Source organism: Anabrus simplex, chromosome 1 (genome assembly GCF_040414725.1).
Source record: "Anabrus simplex isolate iqAnaSimp1 chromosome 1, ASM4041472v1, whole genome shotgun sequence".
NCBI lineage: Eukaryota > Metazoa > Arthropoda > Insecta > Orthoptera > Tettigoniidae > Anabrus > Anabrus simplex.
In genome coordinates, this window is record NC_090265.1 from 932,441,433 (window position 1) to 932,467,943 (window position 26,511).

The 26,511-nt window shown below is 38.3% G+C and overlaps 1 protein-coding gene across 3 annotated transcripts in view; it reads right to left on the bottom strand.

The window, feature by feature from the left end:
- Pop2 (CCR4-NOT transcription complex subunit Pop2) overlaps window positions 1-26,511 on the bottom strand; it is a 223,969-nt gene that overhangs the window by 168,362 nt on the left and 29,096 nt on the right. For all 3 annotated transcript variants that reach the window (XM_067136670.2, XM_067136669.2, XM_067136671.2), the window contains exon 3: window positions 6,592-6,718. In XM_067136670.2, the coding sequence (XP_066992771.1) occupies window positions 6,592-6,718 (127 nt within the window). The remainder of the gene's footprint in view (window positions 1-6,591; window positions 6,719-26,511) is intronic.

The following is a 26,511-nucleotide window of genomic DNA, read 5'->3' on the forward strand; positions in this document are numbered from 1 at the left end:
TGATCAGATCTTCAGTAAAGGCTTATGGCCCCCTCGTTCACCTAATTTAAGCACATGTGATTTTTATCTATGGGGAAATCTTAAAGGAAAAGTTTACAGGAATAATCCTCGAACTGCAGAAGAATTAAAAATTGAAATTAGGAACATTGTGCGTTCTATCGGTGTCCATGAACTACAAAGTGTGTTTCGAAATCTCATTACAAGATGTGAAGCTTGCATTGCAGCTGAAAGATATCACTTTCAGCATCATCTTTAAATACTTGCGAGTTCAGTTTAATTTCCCAGTTGATTTATTTATTTGTTTATTCGTTTATTTATTTGTTCAGAGCATCTATGTAGCCAGCGAGTTCAGTTTTATTTAGTTTCTACAGGCGTAATCATGCCGCTTTTTTGAGCCGACTATGCCTACTTGTCATTGCGGGCACTGCGCTCACTGTCTCCGCTTCCCAGCGCGCCTAATCCTCGGCACTCCGCTCTGAACCTTTAAATTATTCACCCTGTACTTCTCTTTCAACCATTCTTCCTTAGCTGACCTGCACTTTCTATCTACTTCATTCTTTAAATGCCTATATTCCTTTCTGCCCTCCTCATTTTTTGCATTCTTTTTTCACAGTTCATTAATCAGGTCTAATATCTCGCAAGTTATTCACTGATTCTTACTTGTTTTTATCTTTTTTCTTTAGCTTCCTTCAGCAATCCTACTGATCTCATTCTTCACAATTGTTTGCTCTTGATCTATAGTGTTTCCTTCAGCATTATTTAGTCCTTGTGCAACATGTTCCTTGAAACTATCCTTCACACTCTTTTCTATCAACTTATCTAGATCCCATCTTCATGCATTCTTCTTTTTCTTCAATTTCTTCAACTTCAGATGACATTTTATGAACACTAAGTTGTGGTCAGAGTCCACGTCTACTCCTGGGAATGTCTTGCAATCCAACACCTAGTTGCTGAATCTCTGTCTAATCGTAAGTCTATTTGATACCTTATAGCACCGCGAAGTGCTGCGTGAAATGAAATTAAAAACTTGTGTGTCCAATGCCCAAGTATGGCCCACTGACTCATTTCTTGTGTTTTACATTTGCCTATATCCCAACTCTCAGGTTTGAGTTTCCATGGAAATGTTCACCGATCCTTTATCCATGATGCAGTTGTTCTGTGTTGCCATTTATCAAACAGTAGTAGAATTCTTAGAAGAAAAAAAAAAAATACAAAACTCAGCATTGCTCGAAAAGATGAACCCCTTACCCCATATAGTCAGTAGTTGCGGGGTATTACCACAGTTCTTGTTTATTTTGGCTTGTTCTTGTACATCAACAGCAAATAGATTTCATTCTGATTAACCAAAGGTACAGAAATCAAATGAGTCATATGCGCGAACAAACGTCTATGTTACATTCCCTATATATTGAGAAAAACGGCAATAAAGATAATTGTTGATCGCGGGACATGGCTACGCGAGAGAATGTAACATAGACTTATGTTCCGTAAACCAACAGGTTATAAGTGCACGCGCTCACTCATTCGTACATAATGTATGCATGCAGAGGAGAATAGTGTTATTTTAAAGTTTTAGCCTAATTATAATGATTTGGTGCGTACATCTTTCCACTCACTAGGGTCACGTTTCCTTTTCCTGCATTTGTTTTTCGTCAACTTGTGTATACTGCTTGGCTACAACAGTACATTACGATCACTACTATCGTCTGATTGCATGATTATGGTTTCGATGAGTAACTAAATAAACTCAATAATATAAGAATTAACAAACCAGAACAATCTCCGGATTAGAATATGTTCATTACATTGCATTCAATTCGTGACATTGTCGAGCGCTCGCGCGGGAAACGATGTAACATAGACTTTTGTTCCATTATTTTTCAAGTGCATTTCTCTTGACAATTTCCGGAATACTATAGCCATCTGTTGAGATATGCTCAAACTACCTACAAATACATATCCAGGACACATCATAGATGTTTGTTCCGTGAATATCTCAAATGCCACAAAAATGTAACATAGACGTTTGTTCGCGCATCCGACTCAAATCATCCTGGTGCAGATGATAATACAGATCACAATATATATATATATAATAACATGTCCTGACTGACAGATTCATCATCGCCGAGCCAAAACTACTCGACATAAAGAAATGAAATTTTGGGGATACATGTATATTAGAGTGTAGGTGCTCACTAAGGGAGGATGTTTGGATATTCCGTCGCTAAGTAGGTAAGAGGTAGGGGGGGGGGGGGGGTGTGAATTGTTAAAATGAGTATTTGGAATCTCCTTTAAAAATAAGGAAACACGTATTTTTTGCTTTTGAAAAATTCCATTAAGAGGGGTGAAAAATGTGAAAAAGGGGTTGAATAACTTTTATGAGGATACTCATTTCTCAAGAACAGAATATGTTAGGCATGAAAATCGGTATTTGGAATCTCCTTTAAAAATAAAGAAATATGAATTTTTTTGTTTTTGGAAAATCCAATTAATAGGGGGAGAACAGGAGTGACAAAGGGGGTGAATTTTTAGAAAACTATATCCAGAGTATACCTCAGAAACTTAAAATGTTACAGACGTGAAAACTGGCATTTGAATTCTCCTGTAAAAGTAAAGAAACGCAGATAAATTGTTTCCGGAAAACCCACTTAACGGGAACTAAAAAGGGGGATGAATTTTTAAAATGAGCATATCTACAATATATCTCAAAAACCTGTCGTGATGTGAAAATTGGTAATTTTAATCTCTTAAAAATAAAGAAACATGTACTGATTTGTTTTTGGAAAAAACACTTAGGAAGGGGGGTTGTAAGAAGTACTGAAAAGGGGGTTGATTTTTTTTATTAGGATACTGATATCTCAAAAACTGAAGATGTTACAGACGTGAAAATTGGTATTTCGAATCTTCTTTAAAAGAATACGTATTTTTTGTTTTTGGAAAATCCATTTAAGGGGGGCTTAAAGATTTGAAAAATTAACTGAATTACTTGTATGAGAATACTTATATCTCAAAAACTAAAGGTGCTGCAGACGTAAAAATTGGTATCTGAAATCTCCATTCAAAATTTAAAAAACACGCATTTTTGTGGGAAAATCAACAGGGAGGGGGTGGGGTAAAAAATAGTTGAATTCATTTCATGAGGACACATACATCTCAAACTGAAGATGTTACTGCCTTGATAATTGATATTTGGAAGCTTCTTTATAAATAAAGAAACAAGTATCTTTTTTTGTTTTTTGAAAAATTCACTTAAGGGGAGGGTGAATGAATTGAAAAATTAAGTTGAATTCTTTGTATAAGGATACTTGTATCTCAAAAACTAAAGATGTTACCGGCGTGAAAATTGGTATTTGGAATCTCCTTTAAAGAAACACTTCTTTTGTTTTCGAAAAATCCGATTAAGGGGGTGAAAGAATTAAAAAATTAGTTGAATTATTTGTATGAGGATACTTATATCTATAAAAGCTAAAGATGTTACAGACGTGTAATTTAGCATTGGAATATCCTTTAAAAATAAAGAAGAACATATTTTTTTTCATTTTTGGAAAATCGACTTGGGGCCCTGTGTGTGAAGGTAAGTGAAGAAGAAATTGAAATTCTGTTTAAGAGGATGACAAGATCAAACAAGTCCAAACATTTACCTATCTCAGCCAGAAAATAACTGGGATCGAAGGAGTATGGCACAGATAAAGAGCCCTATTACTCCAGCTAAGATCGCTTTTATGCAGAATAGAAAGTTAACCTACAGTATTAGGATCCCACATACAGTTGTTTGGACTGCTCTATTGCATGCCTCAGAAATGGGGACAATAAACAGAAGTAGTGAGAAATATCTTGAGGCCTTTGAAATGGGATGTTTCTCTAGGATCATTGAAGTTTCGTGGATAGAAAAGGTGACAAACACCAAGGAAATTTACAAAATAAGTCAGAAGAGATCTCCAACAGAACTGATTCACAAAAGACATCTTTCTTGGTGAAGCAAACCTTACACCATTCTCAGCTGATGACAATTACTGTAGAAGGATTCATTAATGGAAAGCGACATCGATGAAGACCAAGATATACATATTCCGAGTAAATTCAGGGAGTACTAACTTACTGGGATGTACAGCCCTTTGCAATAACATCATCACAAGCTGGTACTTTTTCCAGCAACAAAACAAGTCCATCCTTTCCTCTTCTACTTCAGTTTCACACACAAGTACATGGTTGAAATGTCCACCTTCATGATCCAACAGAATTTTCCAAGATCTTAAAATTGGAATCTCTTTCCATGCTTTGGAAACCCACCTTATGACATCTAGCATGTATTTCAGAGTGGTTACATAGTCTTTTTTATTCTCGATCGCTGATATCAACAAACTGAGAGGATGCCGGTGGTACTTCATCTTTAGCATTTCAAGAACAGTCTGGTCCATCAGCTGACAAACAGGCATCACATCGGCTAGTAAAAATAAATCTTTGATGTCTCCATCTGTGAGTTCGCCAGTGACCGGATGCAAAGGTGCATTGTTAAAAATTAACACACCTCTTCTTAGCAAGCTGTCTTTCAAATGTTTTTCTACAGTCGGTATGAATTCAGGTTTTAGAGATTTCTGAATTCATCCACGCTTTGTGTGCAATATAAAGGCAGTGATTCAAGATTTTTCAGTTTTTTAAAACCTCTAGGTTTCTTTGATTTTCCTATTAAATTCAATCTAAGCTTGTGGTTGCTGGCTGCATTGTTACAAGCCAAGTGGGTGATTTGTTCCTTGCTTTTAATGTGTTCTGGTGTAGCAGCTTCTGTTTTCGATACAAGTGCTTTTGTAGGGAGCATCTAATAATTTAAACCAGTCTCACTCCAGTTGTCCAACTGTTCCCAGAAATTCCATCCACTTCAAATAAGCTTAAAAAGGTAGTCCTTCAATAAAGGTACAGCCTCTTTTATCAGCAGATAAAGCCTCCCCACTTAAGGTAATCTGGTGAATACCGGATAGTTTTTTTCCAACATTCTAACTATCCATCACTACCAGTAAATTTTGAATCTTCTCCTTCTACTATTTGTCCTTTAAAATGCAATGCTTTTTACTGCAATATCAGCTCAATAACAGGCAAGCCTTTTCCTTATAAGTATTCATGTCACAAAAATAAGGCTTCCTCAACTTCTTTATATTTACCATTCAGCATGGTTTTACGTACTTTCATTCCACTTCCATTAGCTTGGACAGCCCACTACTTTTCAATTTCTGTTCAATTTTTCTCCCAGTCACAAACCGTACTTTTCCCAACTCCTAACTCTGAAGCTATAGTTATTGCTGTTACCTACGAGTGGAGTCACTCCTCCATAGTCATTTCAACCTTTTTTCTTTTATCATCCATTTCGTAATCTTCAATAAAAAACAACAAAGCACACCGAAAAAACTTATAAACGTAACCAGAAACAGTTGCAAATGTACACTGTTGAAATCCGGTACACAATTGACAAGACAAAGAGCAGGTAGCAGGGTGGGGGATATTAAAGTTTTTCATTTTGCAAATTATATTTTGCACAGCACATAGGAGGATCGTCGCAGACTTTGGGAAAGTAAATTATTCCTCATTTCACTTCGGAGATTTTTTTGGAACTAGGCCGCATAGTTGCGAGCCAGTTAGTCAGGAAACTACTGTATTTTAAAATACATTTAGGAAATACAAATATTGGTGTTGACACTTAATTTGTACCTTCTGAAATATCCTTCATGCTCATCCTTTCAGAATATTGCAACAGTTTTTAAATATGTTACAAAAAGCATGTAAAAAATTATTTGAATTATTCCTAAAGAGTGCAAGAGTTTGGACTCAAGAGTCCAAATGCTGGGCACGATATGTTGAGAAAACTTGGGACAATGGGACCTGGACAACAACAATGGATGAGAGTTTATGGATGATTTATAGATGATTTTTTATCCAACAAGTGAGGAGTAAAATGGATAGAAACTGTTTGCTCCAACTTTGCTGGATATGTGTTAGATGATTTATAGACTATTTTATACGTTAACAAGGAGTAAAATGGAAAGAAACTATATTAGCTCCAACTTTGTTAGATATGGGAAAATGATGATGATGGATTGTAATGAAATGAAATGAAATGGCGTATGGCTTTTAGTGCCGGGAGATCCCAGGACAGGTTCGGCTCGCCGGGTACAGGTCTTTTGATTTGACTCCCGTAGGCGACCTGCGCGTCGTGATGAGGATGAAATGATGATGAAGACAACACATACACCCAGCCCCCATGCCAGGGAAATTAACCAATGATGGTTAAAATTCCCAATCCTGCCAGGAATCGAACCCGGGACCCCTATGACTAAAGGCCAGCATGCTAACCATTTAGCCATGGAGCCGGACATGGATTGTAATAAACAAAGCCAATAAGAATAAAAACACAGTACCAATTTTCACAAACTTGATGCAAAAAATAAAGTGCAGTTTCTGACTTTTTGTTCATCAATATTTATGACCACATTAGGCCTGTAAACACATTTCAAATTTCAATGAATTTGTCTCACAAGACTTTTCTTAGCAATTTATTTAAATAGATGGATCAAATCCAATTAATGGAGGAACACTTACCAGTAGCTGTGGGCATGGCAGAACCTCCCCCCAATTTCTCCAACAGGTGAGTGGCCCAGTTCACATTTGTTGTTGCCCGAGCCAGGCTTCTGCCCTTCTCGTCTACACTTTTATCGAACAACACGAACTGAAAAAAAAAAATTTAAATAATTCTTTAAGCAGAATCATTCAGATATTAAATACAGAAGAATTAACATCAACAAAATAAGTTCTACAATGAAACCAAGAGTATGAGTTACACATCATTCATTTTGGAGATAATATCCAGAAGCCTGTATTCCAAACGTTACTGGGTTATAAATAACACCCAGTATAGTATTTTCTAATGGAGGTTGTATTCTTATGAATTTTGTTAATTCAGATATCTTCCTTTTTCAGTTACAAGTTCTTCAGCCCCAGATTAATCACTTCAGTAGTCAGTGAGTTTTCAGCTGGCAAGCATCACATCAAAGCAATGTGAATATTTAGTACAAAACATATGACCCGAGAATGGGACTCACCCAAACAAATTCACCTGTATGAACAAGTAGCGAGTCTTAAGCCAGCTTGAGTCTGTTTGAGCCATTACTGAGCCAGGTTCACTGGGTGGGTAGGCAAGATGAGCTGCACTGAGCCTAAGTAAGTGAACTGAGTTTCTTAAACGCTTGTTTATGGTTGTGATTCACAGTTGAGAATGAAACTCAAATAGCCTACACAGTGGTGTCAAATCAAGTCATTCACTTTGTGCACATTAGCAAGTTCTCAGTGAGCTATGGAAACAGCTGTCAAGGTAAATTCCAGCAACATTGTCTATTTGACTTCACAAAGAATTTTGATTTTCCGGGAAGAGTGAAATATACTTTATAACAAAATAATCAGTCATTTAAAATAGCAGTACGAGACTAGAGTTTTCCTTCTTTAAAACTTTTCTTTACAAATTAAGGTGGCTTTTTTTCACTTTTGGTTTAAAAATTTTCAATGACTCAAGACAAGCTCTATTACCTTTTTAACAAATAGGTTGTGAATATTACTTTGAAAAGTAACACACACATTTCTCAATTTATCATTATAAAGAAGTGTTCCATAATTTTTACTTTCTTTTGAGAAATATGAACAGGAGAAATATTTATGAACAAAAAAACATTTCTGTAGGAACCTCCGTGGCTCAGGCAGCAGAGCACCGGCCTCTCACCACTCGGTTCTGTGGTTCAAATCCCGGTCACTCCATGTGAGATTTGTGCTGGACAAAATGGAGGTGGAACAGGCTTTCCTCCGGACAATCCAGTTTTCCCTGCCATTTTTCATTCCAGCATCACTCTCCGGTTTTCCCTCTCATCTTTCATTCCAGTAACACTCGAATATCATTTCAACTGTCAGTCATTAATCATTGCCCCAGAGGAGTGCGACAGGCTTCGGCAGGAGGCACAATTCCTATCATTACAAGATATCCTATCCTCGCTGCTAGATGGAGGCTTCATTCATTATACTCCTGACCTGGTCAAATGACCGGAAACAGGCTGTGGATTATCATTTCAAAACACTTTTGTATTTTTCAAATCTGGTATTTTATAGAGATAGAGAAAATACTTCCTTTTTATTGTAAACGAGGACAGGTAAAATTAAATATTCAATTAATATGAATTTAATCACTAAGTCTGACTCCTTGACTGAATGGTCAACGTACCATACTGGCCTTAGGTTCAGAGAGCCCCAGGTTCAATTCCCGGTCAGGCTAAGGATTTCAACTGCTTACGGTTAATTCCTTGGGTGTGGAGACTGGTTTGTGTTCGTCTTAAGTTCCAAGAAGGACATTTCAGGAATCATTAATGAACAAGGGGAGTGCATATGCGAGGATCTACAGAAGGCAGAAGAATTCAGTCAGCAGTATGCAAAGGTTGTTGGTTTCAAGGATGTCAAGATAGAGTATTGAAATTTACCTCAGACAACAAACACATTTACATTAAGATACAATAGTTCAAAACTAGAAAAATAGCTGGAATTGATACGATTTCTGGGGATATACTAAAGACAATGGGTTGGGATATAGTACCATAGCTGAAGCACTTATTTGATTCCAGTTCGCATGAAGGGGCTGTACCAAATTAATGGAGTGTTGCTATAGTAGCACCTGTGTATAAAGGAAAGGGGGATAGACATAAAGCCAATAAATACAGGCCAGTCAGTTGACGTATTGCATGTAAGCTTTTGGAAAGCATTCTCTGTGATAATATTATACATGTTTAAAAATAATAATAACTGATTCATTAGAAGGCAGTTTGGGTTTAGAAATGTTATTCTGAAGCTCATCTTGTAGGATTCCAGCAAGGTGTAACAGATATCTTGGATTCAGGGGGTCAAATGGACTCTATAATGACTAACCTATCTAAGGCATTTGATAGGGTATATCATGAGAAACTACTGGTAAATATGAGTGCAACTGGACTAGACAAAAGAGTGATTGAATGGGTGGCTATATTTCTAGAAAACAGAACTCAAGAAAATTGGAGGAATTCATCAAAGCAGTATGACTGGACCTTTATGTGGCACCAAGAATGATAAGGCAATTATTTTGCGTAGTAAAACAAGAGTTACCGTAGTGTGTTGACAAATATATTTAGTTAATTATTCTGTAATATATTCGTGTAGCAGCATTATTATTTTCTTTTTAGTGGATATTCTTGTATTATGGAACGGACAGGACATTATTCAGGGCCGCAAGCACCGTGGAGTCTCTCGTCTTGTCTGAAGAACGGATTGAAAATCAACCACCTGAACAACGAAACCCATGTGGCCCAAAGGTCTGGTACATTACTGCAACGGTTGTTGCAAGTCATTCAAACTTTCTGTTAGATGATATGTAACTTACTGATTACGACCGGTGTAATGTGGCAGTATTTGACATCTAAGCCAGAAGGAACGAGCGAACGTACTTGAACGGCACTCAAGTCCGCGACTTCCAAGATCTAAAATTCATCTGCAACGCATAGAATCAGAATGTTTAAAATCCTATATGATTTAAAATCTAGGACATGGAAATGACCAACATATGTAATTTTGACTTTGTACTGTAAGTGCAATATAGCAAAGAAAATGTGGGTTGCTGTCGAAATGGGAATACTGCAAGTGGCTACCGATTATGGAGCAGCTGCACTTCATCAAATATGAGCCTGGACCTGGAGAATCACCCTCATTTGACACAAGTATTCAAAAACTGGCCGAGGTAAAAGTTGAACCTGATCGTGGACCAAAAGAAGAACATCTAGCTGAGATTCGAAAATGTTGCCATGCAAAACAAAGGAACTTCTGAAGAAATACTACAAACTGACGAGAGGATGCAGAATTGCACAAAATGCACTCGGGTACATTGCTACACAGTGTGCAGTACCCTAAAAACACATATGTATACACACTCTCAAGAAAAATCGCACCTGTGTACGGAATGTTCTAAACCCTTCTCTCAAAGCGTTCAACTGAAAACACACCTCCTAATGCACTCAGGCGAAAGGTCATACTCTTGTAAAGAATGCGGTAAAACCTTTTCTGTGTATGCTAAATGGAAAATACACATGTTAACTCATTCTGGCGAAAGACCATACCATTGTAACAAATGCGGTAGTAGCTTTTCACACAAAGGTAACCTAACGGCACACAAACTCACTCACTCGAGTTGCATACCGCACTCCTGTACAGTATGCAGTAAAACCTTTTTAGGACATTGCAAGCTCAGAATACATATGTTAACTCATTCCGGGGAAAGGCCGCATCGCTGCACCGAATGTAGCAAGTCCTTCTATGAAGCCCCCCACCTGAAAAGGCATAACCCTGCGTGAGACATTCAACCCCGACACGGCGCGTCCTAGTGACTGATAGGAAACGTCCTGTAGATATGCAGGACAGGTGCGAATAAAGCATGGTCAAATAAGCACCCGCGGACCAAATGAGGCTAAAAAGAAAATGGTCAACGGTCTCTAAGGCGGAAGAGGAGATCTCCCAACGGCTTGGAGGGCGGAAGAACTAGCCAAGTTGGTATTATTCTTGGATAAAAGATATGGACCGAATACCCCCCGGGATAAGGGGGCCCCCTTTACCAAGTGCCAACGGCCTCCAAGGAGGGCGGATGAGCGGGTATAGGGTAGGGCACTCTCTTGCCCTTGGAGTGGGAAACTGCTCCTAAAGGCGGATGAACCAATAGGGTCAACGGCATAGGATGGAGAAGGCCAGAGGGAAACCACTCCATTAAAGATCCACTGGATATCCCTTGCTATGCAGCAATGATGGTGGGCTTTGGAAGTAAATGTAATTCCGGAGGTAAAATAGTCCCCAATTCGGATTTCCGGCTGGGGCCAGGAACAAAGCGTGGAAGAAACACAAGAAATATTATTTTAGGAACTTGGAATGTACGATCTCTCAAAATCTGTGGTAAGCTAGAGAACTTAAAAAAGGAGATGGCTAAACATGACATAGACATATTAGGACTAAGTGAAATAAAGTGGCCTGAGAAGGGGGACTTTTGGAGTGATAACTTTAGAATTATATACTCTGGAGCCAAAGGAAGCCATGCAGGTGTAGGAATAGTATTAAGTAAAAACGTAGGTGTACGAGTTCAGAGCTATGTACAATACAGTGATAGAATAATTATGGTGAGAATAGAAAATGAACCAGTTGACATGATAATAATACAGGTGTACATGCCAACAACGAATCATACAGATGAAAAAGTGGATCAGGTATATGATCAGTTAGAGGAGTTGATGGATACAATTAAGGACAACGAGAACCTCATTCTTCTTGGAGACTGGAACGCCTCTGTTGGTGAAGGAAAAGATGGGAAGGCTGTAGGTCAGTATGGTCTCGGAATAAGAAATGACAGAGGACAACAACTAATAGACTTTTGTAAAGCAAAAGGACTAATAATTACAAACACCTTGTTCAAACAGCACAAGAGAAGAAGGTACACCTGGACTGCACCTGGAGATAAAGCGAGATACCAAATAGATTATATTATGGTAAAGGAAAGATACCGTAACCAAGTCAAACAATGCAAAAGCTATCCAGGGGCTGATGTAGCGAGTGACCACAACCTAGTATTGTTAAAATCTGATTTAAGACTAAGAAAGAAGAGAAAAGACGCGAAAAAATATTACAGATATAATGTGAGGAAACTAAAACAAGACAGAATCAAGGAAAACTACCAAACACTGGTAAAACAGAACGTCGCAGAAATACCCAATGGCACAATAAATGAGAAATGGACGGGCCTTAAACACTCTATCATAGAAGCTGCACATCAGGCAATAGGGAAAACGACGAAACAAGCACGAGAACCATGGGTTACAGATTATGTACTTGAACTCATAGAGGAAAGGAGGAAATTTAAAAACTCAAAGTGTGAAGAAGGAATCGCAAACTATAAAAGACTCCGAAACCTAGTCAACAGAGAAGCAAAGAAGGCTAAGGAAGAATATATAATGAGACAATGCAAAGAAATAGAAGAAAGAATGGAGAAAGGAAACATGGAAACTGCTTATGAACTGATTAAGAAACAATTCAGGACAGTCAATGGCCGTAGTAACAGCATATTAGCTGAAAATGGGAAACTGTTGTCTGAGAGCAAAGAAGTGGGAGAAAGATGGAAGCGATACATAGAAACATTATATGAAGATCCTACTGACATAAATGAACTTGAAAATGAAGACAACATAACAAGTGACCAAATGGGACCCTCTTTAACAAAAGCAGAATACCTCAAGGCTGTGAAAGAATTGAAACCTAATAAAGCGCCAGGATGCGATGAAATAACTGGAGAAATGATACAGAGACTAGATGATGAAACACACGGCTATATTTTTAAACTGATCACGGAAATATATGAAACCGGAGAAATTCCAGAAGATTTTAAAAAGTCTCTCATTATCCCTATACCAAAGAAACCTGGAACTCTAAAATGTGAAGAACATCGCACCTTGAGTCTGTTGTCGCACATGTCAAAAATATTGACAAGAATAATATATAACCGAATAAGCAATAAAATTGAACCACACTTGGCTGAAGATCAGTTTGGATTTAGGCGGAATAGAGGCACACGAGAAGCTATTCTAACACTACGACAGGTTATAGACAAAATGCTAGACGTAAGGAAACCTTTGTTTATTGCATTCGTGGATTTAGAAAAAGCTTTTGATAATGTGAACTGGAATATGTTAATGAAGATTATGACTAGTGTTGGTTTAGATTTTAGAGATAGACGAATAGTATACGAACTCTATAACAACCAAAGAGGCATCATAAACATAAATGGTGAAGTACGGGAAGCTTATATAAAGAAAGGAGTACGACAGGGATGTAATTTGTCACCAGTGCTGTTCAACCTGTATATTGAGAAAGGAATTGAAGAATGCAAAGAGGAAATGGAAGGGATAAAGATAAATGGAGTAGAAATCAAAATGATACGATTTGCTGATGACATAGCTGTCATAGAGGAGAACGAAGAGAAACTACAAAGTGCATTAATAAGAATGAATACGATATTGAGAGATAAGTATAACATGAAAATTAATACAAAAAAGACCGAAATTATGGTATGCAACCGCCAGCATATTGCAGTCGACATCAGAATTAGTGATATACCACTAAGGCAAGTAAATGCTTTTACCTACTTAGGAAGTAAAATCACTCCAGATGGAAAAAGTTCAGTTGACATAAAGAGCAGAATTTCCCAAGCAAAAATTGCTTTTTACAAGAAAAGGATACTACTTACATCAAGGAATTTAAATGTGGAGACCAAGAAGAGTTTTATTAAGTGCTATGTCTGGAGTGTGGCCTTGTATGGTTCAGAAACGTGGACTATTAGTGCACGTGATAAGAAACGTTTGGAAGCATTTGAGATGTGGTGCTGGAGGAGGATGGAAAAGATCTCATGGACAGAAAAACTCACCAATGAAGAAGTTCTTCGACGAATAAGTGAAAAAAGAACCTTTTTAGCAACAATAAGAAAAAGAAGAGACCAGTTAATTGGCCATCTCTATAGGCACAATGGATTTATAGTTAATGTCATAGAAGGAAAGATTCAAGGTAAAAGAGGAAGAGGAAGACCCAGACTGCAATATGCAAGACAGATCAGAGATGACGTAGGAACAGGCTCATATGTGGAAATGAAGAGATTAGCGGATTACAGAGAAGAGTGGAGAAGACGAATTGCTGCCAACCAATCTTAGGATTGAGAATTAAGAGATATGTAACATGATATTAGTAAAGAACTGCATTCAGAGATAAGGCTTTCTGCAGATGATGTTATACTGTATAGAGTAATAAATAAGTTACAAGGTCGTGAGCAACAGTAAAAATACCTCAATAATGTTGTGAGATGGACAGGTAGCAATGGTATGATGATAAACGGGTTTAGAAGTCGGCTTGCGATTTTCACTAATTAGAAAAGTCCTTTCAGTTTTAATTATTATGTTGATGAGGGAAAAGTTCCTTATGGGGATTACTGTGAGTATCTAGGTGTTAATATACGATTTTCATTTGGGTAAACACATAAGGAGGATTGTAAATAAAGGATACAGATCTCCGCACACGGTTAAAAGGGTTTTTAATGATTGTAGTAAGGATGTAAAGGAGAGGGTATATAAGTCTCTGGTAAGACCCTAACTAGAGTATGGTTCCAGTGTATGGTATCCTCTCCAGGAATACTTGATTTGAGAACTAAAAAATATCCAAAGAAAGCAGTTTGATTTCTTCTGGGCGATTTCCGACAAAAGAGTAGCACTATGAAAATGCTGCAAAGTTTAGGCTGGGAAGACTTGGGAAATGATAATCCACAGCATGTTTCCAGTCATTTCACCAGGTCAGGAATGTAAAGAATGAAGCCCCCATCTAGCAGCGAGGACAGGAATTATGCCTGCTGCCAAGCTGCTCAACTAAGTGGTATGTACCAATATAATAGGTCTGTTATTGGACATTATAAATTTTCCCACTAACTCATTCATGTGTGCCAATTTGGGCTCATCAGTTGGAAACTAGCACACCTATCAAGACGCATGGCTAGTGCATACCATGGAGACCACTGCATAGGCTACTTGGGGCCACTGGCAGTGCCAATGCACTACAAGAAACTTTGTCTCTTTTTCAAAAACTGATGCTTGGAAAATGTATCATGTCCAATAATGGACCAATTATATTTGTATTACAAATTTACTCATTTGGGACAAATCTTTTAGGTTCCCTACGGGAGTTCAATTTCTGTAACATAAGTGGTATGTTCCAAGCTGTTAGTGGAGAGATAGTGTGGAATGACATTAGTAGATGAACAAGTTTGAGTGGTATTTTTAAAAAATGGAAAGACCACAATATGAAGATAAAAATTGGAATTCAAGAGGACTAATTGGGGCAAAAATTAATTTATACAAAAGAGACTTAGGGATTGGAATAATTACCAAGGGAGATGTTCAATAAATTTCCAAATTTTTAACAATTATTTAAGAAAAGACTACCGGTAGGTAAACAACAGATAGGTAATCTGCCATCTGGATGACTGTCCTAAATGCGGATCAGTGGTTTCTGATTGATTGACTTCTCTTTATCAACATACAACACAACACACTACCAACTACTACAGTAACACAAGAGTGAATTCATTCCTCCACAAAGGGTTGACGTCTGGAAGAGGATCTGACCAAAAAACAGGCCAAATCCACATCAAGTGCCGACATCTATAAACCGGGAAAAGGGTCGACAGGAAGAAGAGCGTATTTAATAAAAATCAGGTAACAAAAATATGTTTTCCTTGAATATAATATGTATACTAGTTATTTACATGTATACATGAAATTAAAAGTGTTTAAAAAAATCAAAATCAAAACCGAAAGTTGATCCCTGTGAAAATAAAATAAAAACTTATGTTTACATAACATCTACATATTTGATGTAGATATGCACGGTATGCACTAACCATATATCTTGGTAGGAATGCTAGTTACCAACTGATGAGCCCAAATTGGCACACTGGGGCAAAACGCTGGCAACCAAGAATGCGTCAGCTAGGAAATTTATAATGTCCAATAATGGACCAATTATATTGGAATTATGAATTTACTCAATCAGCTGATGGCCTAGCAGGCATCAATTTTTGTAAATGAGACAAAGTCTCTCATACAGCACTGACAATGCTAGTGGCTCCAATTAGCCTACACAGTGGTCTCCATGGTATGCACTAGCCATGTGTCCTAGTAGGTGTGCTAGCTCCCAACTGATAAGCCCAAATTGGCACTCAGAGGCGAAACGCTGGCAAGCAAGAATAAGTTAGCTGGAAATTTATAATGTCCAATAATGGACCAATTATATTGGAATTACAGTATCTTCATATTTGTTAATATAACGATCATCCATGTGTGCAGGAGAAATAGTCTACATCCTAATTGATACTAAACACCCTACAGCACTTAAATCACATTCAATAGCAGAGCTTGTGCAGGTAAACAAAAGGAATTTTCATCAAGAAGCTTCCGCGGTCCAGCTCACCATTTCAATGGGACACTGTTATCACAGTTTTAAATGCTTAAGAAATCTTATCTCTTGAGTTAAGCAGCTCAGATTGTTCCCACACATCAAACAATAATCTATGCTTGGATGGTGGGGATGGTAGCAGAGGATGAGGGGTGGAGTTAGAAGGTCTGACTGCGAGTCAGAAAGACAACGTGGAAACATACCAAGTGGAACAGAAAGTGTGAGCTCTTAAGTTGTTCACTGCTGGCTACTGTAGGGACTGTGATGATTTGTCTGCTAGAAGCAGCACCAGTACTATGTGAGGGTTGGTATCTGCAGTTGTAATATGTTTATGTTCGGTAGTGTTGTTCTGTGAAGACAAGAACTTAAGTGCCGTGCATTATTGTTAAGCGAAAATAAAGAGCATGTGATTTGGTGATGGTATCATTTAGTTGTTGTAAACATAGTTTTGGGCTTATAAAACTTAAAACATACCACAGAAGAAAAACTGCCTACTTGCTTTGTTCCACACTGTATGTCTGGCTACAAAACTTTGAAAAGTAAATACTTCCTCAAAACACCTAAAGACAAAGTAGAATTTTCAAAATGGGAAAAGTGAAAACCAAAACAGACAAAAATCTTTCTAATATACATTATGTGCACAATCCACATTTTTCTGATTAATTTATATTTAAATCATATGCATTTGAAATACAAGGCAAACAAACAGAAATTCCTAGAGATAGATGAACACTGAAAACTGGCACTGTCCGTCATAAATTCCCCCAATTTACCACATCATCTCACGAAACAATTAAAGAAACGAAAATCACTCCATAGAAGACAGTCTCCAAAGATGGAGGAAAGTTCAAAAAACAAATCATACAGACCTCATCACGAATTAAATTTCAATGCTTGTTCGGAAAGTGCTAAAAGAAATTAAGTAGGTTCAGATAGAGATAAAAAGACACTAAGTTCAACTACGAAAAAACTAGAGAGACAGGAACATAATGTAATGACTATCTGTAATAAATTGAGAACAGTTAATGCTAAGAATTTGTTGCTGGGTGGCCCGATGACCTTCAATGTTAGGCCCCTTTAAACAACAAAAATCATCATCATCATTGTTGCTGGAAAAGCAACTAAGATTCCAAATTACAATCAAATTAATTAAGTGAGCCGACATTAAGTAGAAACCAAAATGTAAATGACACCATGCTCTAAAAATCCTTTTTTTTTTTTTTTGCTTTACGTCGCACAGACACAGATAGGTCTTATGGCGATGATGGGACAGGAAAGGCCTAGGAATGGGAAGGAAGCGGCCATGGCCTTAATTAAGGTATAGCCCCGGCATTTGCCTGGTGTGAAAATGGAAAACCATCTTCAGGGCTGCCAACAGTGGGATTCGAACCCACTATCTCCATGATGCGCGCTCCTAACCGCACGGCCAACTCGCCCGGTCTCTAAAAATATCAGCTAAGAAATAAGAAAGGGTTGAGACGTGACAATAAATTCCTTTTAGACAGTCTCTCATTTAAAATGAAATCACCTAAGGGCGTATCAGATGTAAGGCTTTTCAGGCGTTTGCTCTATTAACCAGCGTTTCGTCTTAGGTCTGACACTAGACTCGTCAGAGTGGGATGTGTCAGACCCTACCCACTGACGCTGGGTGTATGCAGGTGAGCTTATCAGAAGCCTATATATGAGGCACAGTCTGATAACTGCATACGGGAGATAAATCTCCACAATGGGATTATTGCCCGCCAAGCAATTCCGAATGGAAAATTCTAAATTCCCATGGAGGGAATTAGATATATGTTTTTGACGAATACATTCTTCAAGCATAAGGCTATTCACACTACACATGGGAGGCTAGGGGTACCAGATCCATAATAGACTATATCTTAACAGACTCTGAATTCAGGAAATCTTTTAGGAATGTACGAGTTTTTCGGGGATTTTTTCGATGATACAGACCATTATCTGATCTGTAGTGAACTAAGTATCTCTAGGCCTAGGGTAGAGAAAGTGAAATCTGTCTGCAAACGAATAAGGGTAGAAAATCTCCAGGACGAGGAAATTAGACAGAAGTACATGGATATGATTAGTGAGAAGTTTCGAACAGTAGACAGTAAGCAGGTTCAGGATATAGAAAGTGAATGGGTGGCATACAGGGATGCTGTAGTAGAAACAGCAAGGGAATGCCTAATATCTAAAGGAACAAATGTCATTCACATAGACAGCATACAACTGTAAAAATTCACTTATCCCGGATGCACACAGACTGAATTATGTAACGAACAGCCGGAATTTTAAGAATTTTATATCACACCAATTGTATCATAATTTTATCGTATTTCATGTATCACCACATTAATTGTATGTTATTTTATAATGTGTTAAAATGTGTTTTAGATGTTTTAGGAATATATATCTTGTTTTAATTTGTACTCAAGGCTGATGATGGCACATAGATGCCGAAACTAGTACCATTTGACTATTTGACGTGATTAAATCACAATAAAACGTCATTGTATTGAATAGGTGGACCTTGAAAGAATTTAATTTTGTTGTAATCCCACTTCAATACGGAACCAATGAAATTCATAACTATAAAATAGTATAATTACGTGATCAAATGTAGCAATCTTGGTTACAACGACGTTTTCACTAACATTGTGGTCTGTTCGTTGTTACAGTTCATAAATCAACGGTTCAGGCCAGAAGCATGGTTTCAGACAAGAAGTTTGTGATGATGGATTGTAATGTATGGAACCCATAAGCAGCATGTGTATATAAGTTCTCATTAACAGATCAAAAGCAGTCATATTATGTTGAAGTTGTATATAAGTGAATAGTTTTTTTTTTTTTTTTTTTTGCATGTCCAGGCTGATGTTTTATTGATAAATGTTATTATTATTTTGTCCTGATTTTCATTATGCTGGGTCATCTGTCCAATCATCTATAGCCCTGCAAATATAAATTTTGTAAGGTCTGTCCCGAAGTAGTCAAGACAGCCCTGCGAACGTTCCACCCGTTGGGGTTCTCGCTCCGCCGGCTGAGCGACCCCGGAAAAGGGGACAATATAGACACAAGCCTGGAATGAAACATCTGGCGATGAGGAACGTACGAATTTGGAAAACACCGAGACGAAATAACAATAGTGAAGGGACAGGGAAGGGAACTACCTACGTAAATTCTTAATGGCTGGCAACCAGGTACGACTTAATTGAAATTGTTAGGATTTCTACGTATTTCCACAGCTTCCCGTATAATCCTGGACCTGTAGTCTGGTAAGAGCTCGAGCATCTTCGAACATGACATCATGACCCGACGATAGAGCATGCTCAGCTATTGCCGATTTGTCTGGTTGGTTGAGACGTATATTATGTTCATGACGAATTTGTGAGCCATCACATATCCAGATGGAGATGGACACGCTCAAAGTTGCGTTCAAAGGTAATGTTTACAGCGATTTGATTCATAGAGCCCTACATCCCAGTGAAACGACCAAGCAAAGCTCACAGAAGGAAGAAATGGACGGAACTGCCTACTTGCCTTACATTCACAACACCACAGATCAAATTGCAAAGGTCCTCCGCAAACACAATATAAAAACCGTGTTTGGCACTGCCACTAAAATTGCTCACAGTCTGAGTAAAACCAAGGACAAATTGTCCCCCCCCCCCCCTTTTACATCCTGGGATATACGAAATTCCCTGTACATGCGGTAAGGTATACATGGGCTAAACATGCCGGTCCATTGGTACCCGTATCAAAGAACATGAACGTAATATTCAAGTCATTGTTTAAGAAGCCTTTCTCGTGGTCAGTCGAGATTTCTTCTGAGGATGCAGAGCACAGTTTTCTGCGAAATGTTAAGAATTTCACCTTATTTTCTTGACACGGCATAAGCCCAAGAGCCTATACAGTATCATATCTGTAAGTACGGGCCGTGAAAGCATTAATGGCAACATCATTTCACTTCATCTCTCAGTAATTAATCATTGCCCCAGAGGAGTGCGACATAGCAATTGTGAGCCCAAATTTGAATTGAAATTATTTATCAATGAAACGAGATCACTCATTGAGAATACAGAAGTAAATAAGACTGTAGTAGAAAAGCACAGAATAAAATATGGCAAGCACAAGACTTTACTAAGAACATGGATGACCTCTTATCAGACTGGGAGAACAATTCAGGCCTACTTAATACTGACAGTCACAGTCTTGCTAAGGAGTGTTTGATTTATTAACTAGAAAGATATGTACAACGCAACACATCTAAGATCACATAATGTCATTAATGTGCCAGACTGCTTCATGGAAATCATACAGAACAAACACTTAACGCACTCACATTTATTAGGGACTATAGCAATAAATACAGCATTGACAGCACTTTCCTGACCCATCCTTCAAGAGCAGTTTATAAGTGTTCATGCAAGTTGAAAGTGTAGCAGAACAAAAATTCTCCTGTGAACATAATCTATGGCGCAATATATTTTACAAGTGTTTGAAGAGTTTAAACAGTGACACTATTGCCATTGATGCTTTCACGGCCCGTTCTTCTGATGGTTCTGTCAGCATCCGCTTCGAACGCTAGCGCTGTACCGCGTCCGAGAGCCATCTGGTGACGAATGAACGTACCATTTCCACTTCTATTATAACGTCTAAATTCAAAAGTTCATTGTTCAAGAAGCCTTTCTCGTGGACAGTTGAGATTTTCTTCTGATGACACAGAGCAGAGTTCCCTGCGAAACGTAAAGAATTTCACCTTATTTTCTTGACATGGCATAAGCCCATAAAGCCTATATCATGTCTAGTATCATTATTAATTCAAAAGAATTAGGGTGCTGTGATGACCCATGTTGCGGACATTATCCTAAAACTTGTGTTACATTATATGAAGTGTCAATTTTGTAACAAGACAGATGAGAAAGGAACTGAAACCTTCTAAGACCACAAAGTCTACTTGGAAGTTAGAAATCTAAACTATCTGACAACTGACTTCTGGAATGGTAAGCAAAAGGACAATGGTGGTCTTTTTTTGCATGGAATAATTATCTTTTATTCATATGCTGATCTGTAACTCAACCTCACTTACTGGTGGAAGAGCCTATCCTTCCACACGCTATGCTGGAAATACTATGTATGTTAAACTGGCATGTAAATTTGGAAGTGTTTGATTGTAAACAATGGTCACATTCACTTGAAATCACAGTAAATGATTTGTTTCACCCCTTATGTGCAAGAGGATTTTCTTTTCTTTTTACATCACACTGACACAGATAGGTTTTATGGCGACGATGGCACGGGAAAGGACTAGGAGTAGGAAGGAAGTGGCCATGGCCTTAATTAAGGTTCAGGCCCAGCATTTGCCTGGTGTGAAAATGGAAAACCATCTTCAGGACTGCTGACAGTGGGGTTTGAAACTACTCTCTCTCGAATGCAAGCTCACAGCTGCACGCCCCTAACTGCACGACCAAACTCGCTCGGTGTGTGCTAGAGGGAAGTTCACATTTGGACACTCCGTTCGATATACTGCACATGGCATTTCTCTTTTTCTTGGGGTATGTAACAAGGTAAAGAAATGAAAATTACAACCATGTCCCCATTGCGTGGATATCTTCAATTATAAATTTAAAATTGAGATACATATACACTGTATATTTTCTGGAGTTAAATTTCCTAAAACGGTAACAGGTCTTTTTATATCCTTTTTCTTCCCAAGTTTCGAATTTAAATAAAACGTACAATTATTAAATTATGTTCTGCTGCCATCTTGGAAAGGAGTGCTCGTCCAAGTGAAAAGCCTAAAGAGCATGACCGGTGCAAAACACTAAAAATATGCATGGTCTGATAAGACTGTGTTCAAATTCCCATACCGGTTCTTTTATATTATTATTGGTTTTACACCCCATTATCTTTTACTAGTTGTTTTGGCATCAAAATCAACATCACTCATAATTCATCCAACATTATTAAGGATATAACATGATGTGACATACCTTACTGTAATTAGCAGTTAGGCCTGATGATCTTTTAATCTGTGGAGCTACAAGAGGACCAAAACAAATGGATCGTTGATTCATTTTCAGCTTCCAACAGGTCACTAGCTTGAACAGAAGGAGAAATTTGATCATTTTCAACGATATTATCTTTGTAACTGCCAAGCTTCTTGCTTGCTCCGTGAAATTATTAATTATCTGCTCGTTTACGGACAGTAGAATCAAATGCTTGCTGTTCCACCTGATATCTGCGTCCATGAGAACCACTTTCCGTAATTTGCTTACGCGGCTGAAAATTTTGGAAATCCCATAATGGATCTAACAGCAAGCAGTGACGCTCATATTTTAGGCTGGTTCAATTTTTAAAACACGTAATCAAGATATGGAGGAAAACAATGCAGATGTCACGGGCGCTCAAGAGCATTAATTTATATCAGAGGCAATTGGAAACATCTTATGTCTCCGGTCTGTGACAAAAGTAATACTACTTATGGCTCCCTTACACCTCTAACCTTTCTTTCTCATTTAGAATATTTTCACCAGTTTTCGGGCTGCTGGCGAACTTTTAGGTTATCACTATATTGTTCTTCAGTTTCTAATCACCTCTAATATGATGTAACGTACTAGCAATATAATTTCTCAGAGAAACCTGGCGCAGGTGTTTCTAGCTGACACCGATGGGGAACCTGCATGTCTGGGTAACTGATGATGTACAGAGAGGGTGAAACCTGGTGTGGGCACATAGTCTACTCCTATCGAATTACACCATCCAACAGACACATCACCAACAACAGAGTCATATGTCCTCACTCCTTATGAACACTGTGGAGAGGTTTAGAAATGAACCCACACTTTTGGCGTGCATTCTACTGATTCGAAATTGTACAGGCCTACCATCACCTCTCCTACCGTGCCAACCAACATTTTGAAGGTGAAACTTTTCTCCACCAATAGGATTCAAACAGGCTAACCACACTATCAGACCATGAAGACTCCGAAGCTACCATGCAGGCTAATTACACAGCAATATTAGCTAAAAGAAATTAGTCATCTTTTTCATCCTGAACGTATTTAACAAACCTTCAACTGAAATGACTTAAACTTGGATATTGAGAAGGAGGTAATGTACCTAGGAGACAACCACTTGGTACATGAAGTTATTCTCTGTTGTATAGGCTTTTTAATTAATGTATGTTAATGGTATCACATTCCACTAACATCTGTTATGGCTACTGAAGATACCGAGATGCCAGAATTGTATCCCACAGGAGTATCGATACATGCTGATAAATCTACCAAAAAGAGGCTGACATATTTGAGAATTTTCAAATACCACCAATTTGGGCTCAGTGTAACATACCATACTGCACGCATGACAATTTATGTATATCTATACTAATATATAAAGAGGTAAAGTTTGTTTGTATGCAATGGCTAATCTCAGGAACTACTAGACCGATTCTAAAAATTATTTTACTAATGTAAATAATCATTATACCTGAGGGACATGGGCTGTATTTTACTTTCAAAACAATTCGAGGGGGGAGATATAAAAATATAGGCAAAATATCGAATTTGTTGTACAAGGATTAGATAAAGCTTAATTTAAGCCCCTTGATGCAAAGAACAAAACTCGTTAAGCCCGAAAACCATGCTTTAAGGCCCTAAGACCAACAGTTATTGAGATATTGGCACCACACTACCCCTGCTCTAGGAATCGGATAAATAAATCAACCATGGCAACGTCAGCTCCAGTATTCTTACAGCAGCGAGATTATCTACAATATATCACAAAAACCTAACATGTTACAGGTTAAAAATGGTACTTAAAAAATCGACTTAAGGGGGTGAAATAATAAAAAAAGCAGGTGAATTTTTAAAACGAGTTTCTTCTTCTCCTGCTTTTCTCACACCTGTGGGGGCATGTGTGCGACGAGCGTAGCACATGTGGATTTGACACTGTTTCACGGCTGGATGCCCTTCCTGACGCCAACCCCATGTGTAGGGATGTAATTACTATTGTGTGTTCTTGTTGTGGTTGGTAATGTGGTGTGTTAAGTGAATATGAAGAGGAGAGTGTTGGGACAAACAAAAACATACTGTCCTCGAGCCAGGTGAATTACTCACACGTGATTAAAATCCCTGACCCAGCCCGGAACCCTGCGAACTGAAGGCCTCTATGCTGACCATTGAGCCAAGGAGTGGGGCAGTTTTTAAGTCTATCTACAGTATAACTCATAAAATTAACATGTTACAGACGTGAAAATTGGTATTTGTAATCCCCTTTAAAAATAAAGAAACATGTACTTTTGGTTTTTGAAAAATCAACTTAAGCTAGAGATCGAAAATAAGTGAAGAATGAGTTAATTCTCTTTATAAAGATACTTATATCTCAAAACTAAGATGTTACAGATGTGGAAATAGGTATTTGGAATCTCCTTTAGAAATATGGAAACCTCTTTTTTTCTTCGACTTAAAAGAGGACTATTTCTCACATGTAGAATTCCATGTCGCATACTCCAGATTTAGCTCTGCCAGTAGCCTGGTCATCTTAGCCCCAAAAGACAATGCCACAAGCGTGGTTTACAAAGAGGTTCTGGGGTAAATGAAATGCAATTTTTCAGTGAGTTTTTATATATTAGGGATTTTCAGGTAATGTCTTAGTGCAGTACAGAGGAAAACTTATGTTTATCCACATACCACATCCTCACGAGCGAAGCCATGGGTAACAGCTACTTATATATTACATTTCATGTGAAATAATTCATTATATGACAAAATAGAGGCATGTATATCATTATGTTATTAATTTCTGCTATCATGATGTATAAGGCATTTTTTTGTATTTAAATGTTAAAACTCAGTACATACGTGATAAAAATCAGACAGCCATTTTCTGGGACTTTGCAAGGTGGTGGTGACAACTAGGTAATCAACCTCTCTGAACAAATTAGTGGAATGGAAATTTAAAATAAAAGAAAATTATTTATTCAACAAAGGAATTTGGAATTAGGCCAAACAAGTACGCTAATAATTTACATACCTTGTTTATTCCACTGTCGCACATACAGCGGATGACGAGATCAGCCATAGTCGCGTCATTGGCTAGTATGTGTTCGAGTGTTTCCTGCAGGTCGATGCTCCATCTTAGGCCAGAGAGATCGGAGCGCTCTGTGAGGATGTGGGCCACAGTGCAGTCGGCACCACAAGAACACACTGGGGGATCTTCCCTCTTTAAGAGTGCATAGAACGTCCATGACCTATCCTCAGCCTACACAATACTATGGCCTCTCTCCGTGAAATCCGGAAAGAGAACCGCCTTCTTATCAGTAAAGATGGAACTCCCGCTTCAGCGAGTAGGCTGGGAATGGGGCTAGTACGGAAAGCTCCCGTTGCCAGCCTAACTCTGCTATGGTGAATATTGTCTAAAAGGCTCAGCATAGATTATGATGCTGAACCATAAGCCGCACTTCCATAGTCAACTTGGGAGAGGACTGTTGCCATGTAAAAATGTAGCAGCACTGCACGGTCAGCCCCCCATGAACAGCCGCTGAGAAACTTAAGCATGTTAAGTCTCTTCATACAGGCAACCTTCAACTGATGGACGTGGGGCTGCCACGTTAGTCTCTTATCAAAATGGAGACCCAGGAATCTGCAGGTATCTACCACTAGCAAGACACTGTTTCGCAAGCAGAGCTCTGGTTCATGATGCACAAGCAGACGTTGAAAGAAGTGTACAACTGAGGTTTTCACCGCCGAAAATCAAAAACCATATTGCAGGGCCCATCTGTCAACTCGGTAATACCTTGCTGTAGCTGTCTCTCAGCAAACGCCACCCTTCCGGAGCTGTGATGTAGAGCTAAATCGTCTACATACAGCGATGGAACAAATGCGGGTCCAGCAGCAGCAGCAATGCCCTTGACAGCGATTGCGAACAGCAAGACACTCAGTACCGATCCCCGAGGCACTCAATTTTCCTGAACATAATACTGAGAAAAAGTATTCCTTATTCGGACCCAAACGAGCCGGAGGGACATGATGTTCTTAATAAACGTCGGCAAATTTCCCCGAAATCCCCAATGGTGTAGTGTGGAGAGAATCCCATATCGCCAGGTAGTATTGTAAGTTTCCTCCAGGTCATAAAACACGGCGACTAGGTGTTCCTTCCGGATGGTGGTGGTGGTGGTGATTTTTGTTTCAAGAGGAAGTACAACAAAGTAATCATCCTCTCTGAACAAATTAGTGGAAAAGAAATTTAAAATATAAAACAAAATTATTTATTCAACAAAGGAATTTTGAAATGCAATACAAAATAAAACAAAAACAATTATAGAATTAGGCCGAAAAAATTACTAACAAATCAAAAGGGAACGTACTAGTAACAGTACACTTGTAATTTATATACCCTTCATAAGTCCACTGCCGCACATAAAGCGGATAATGAGAT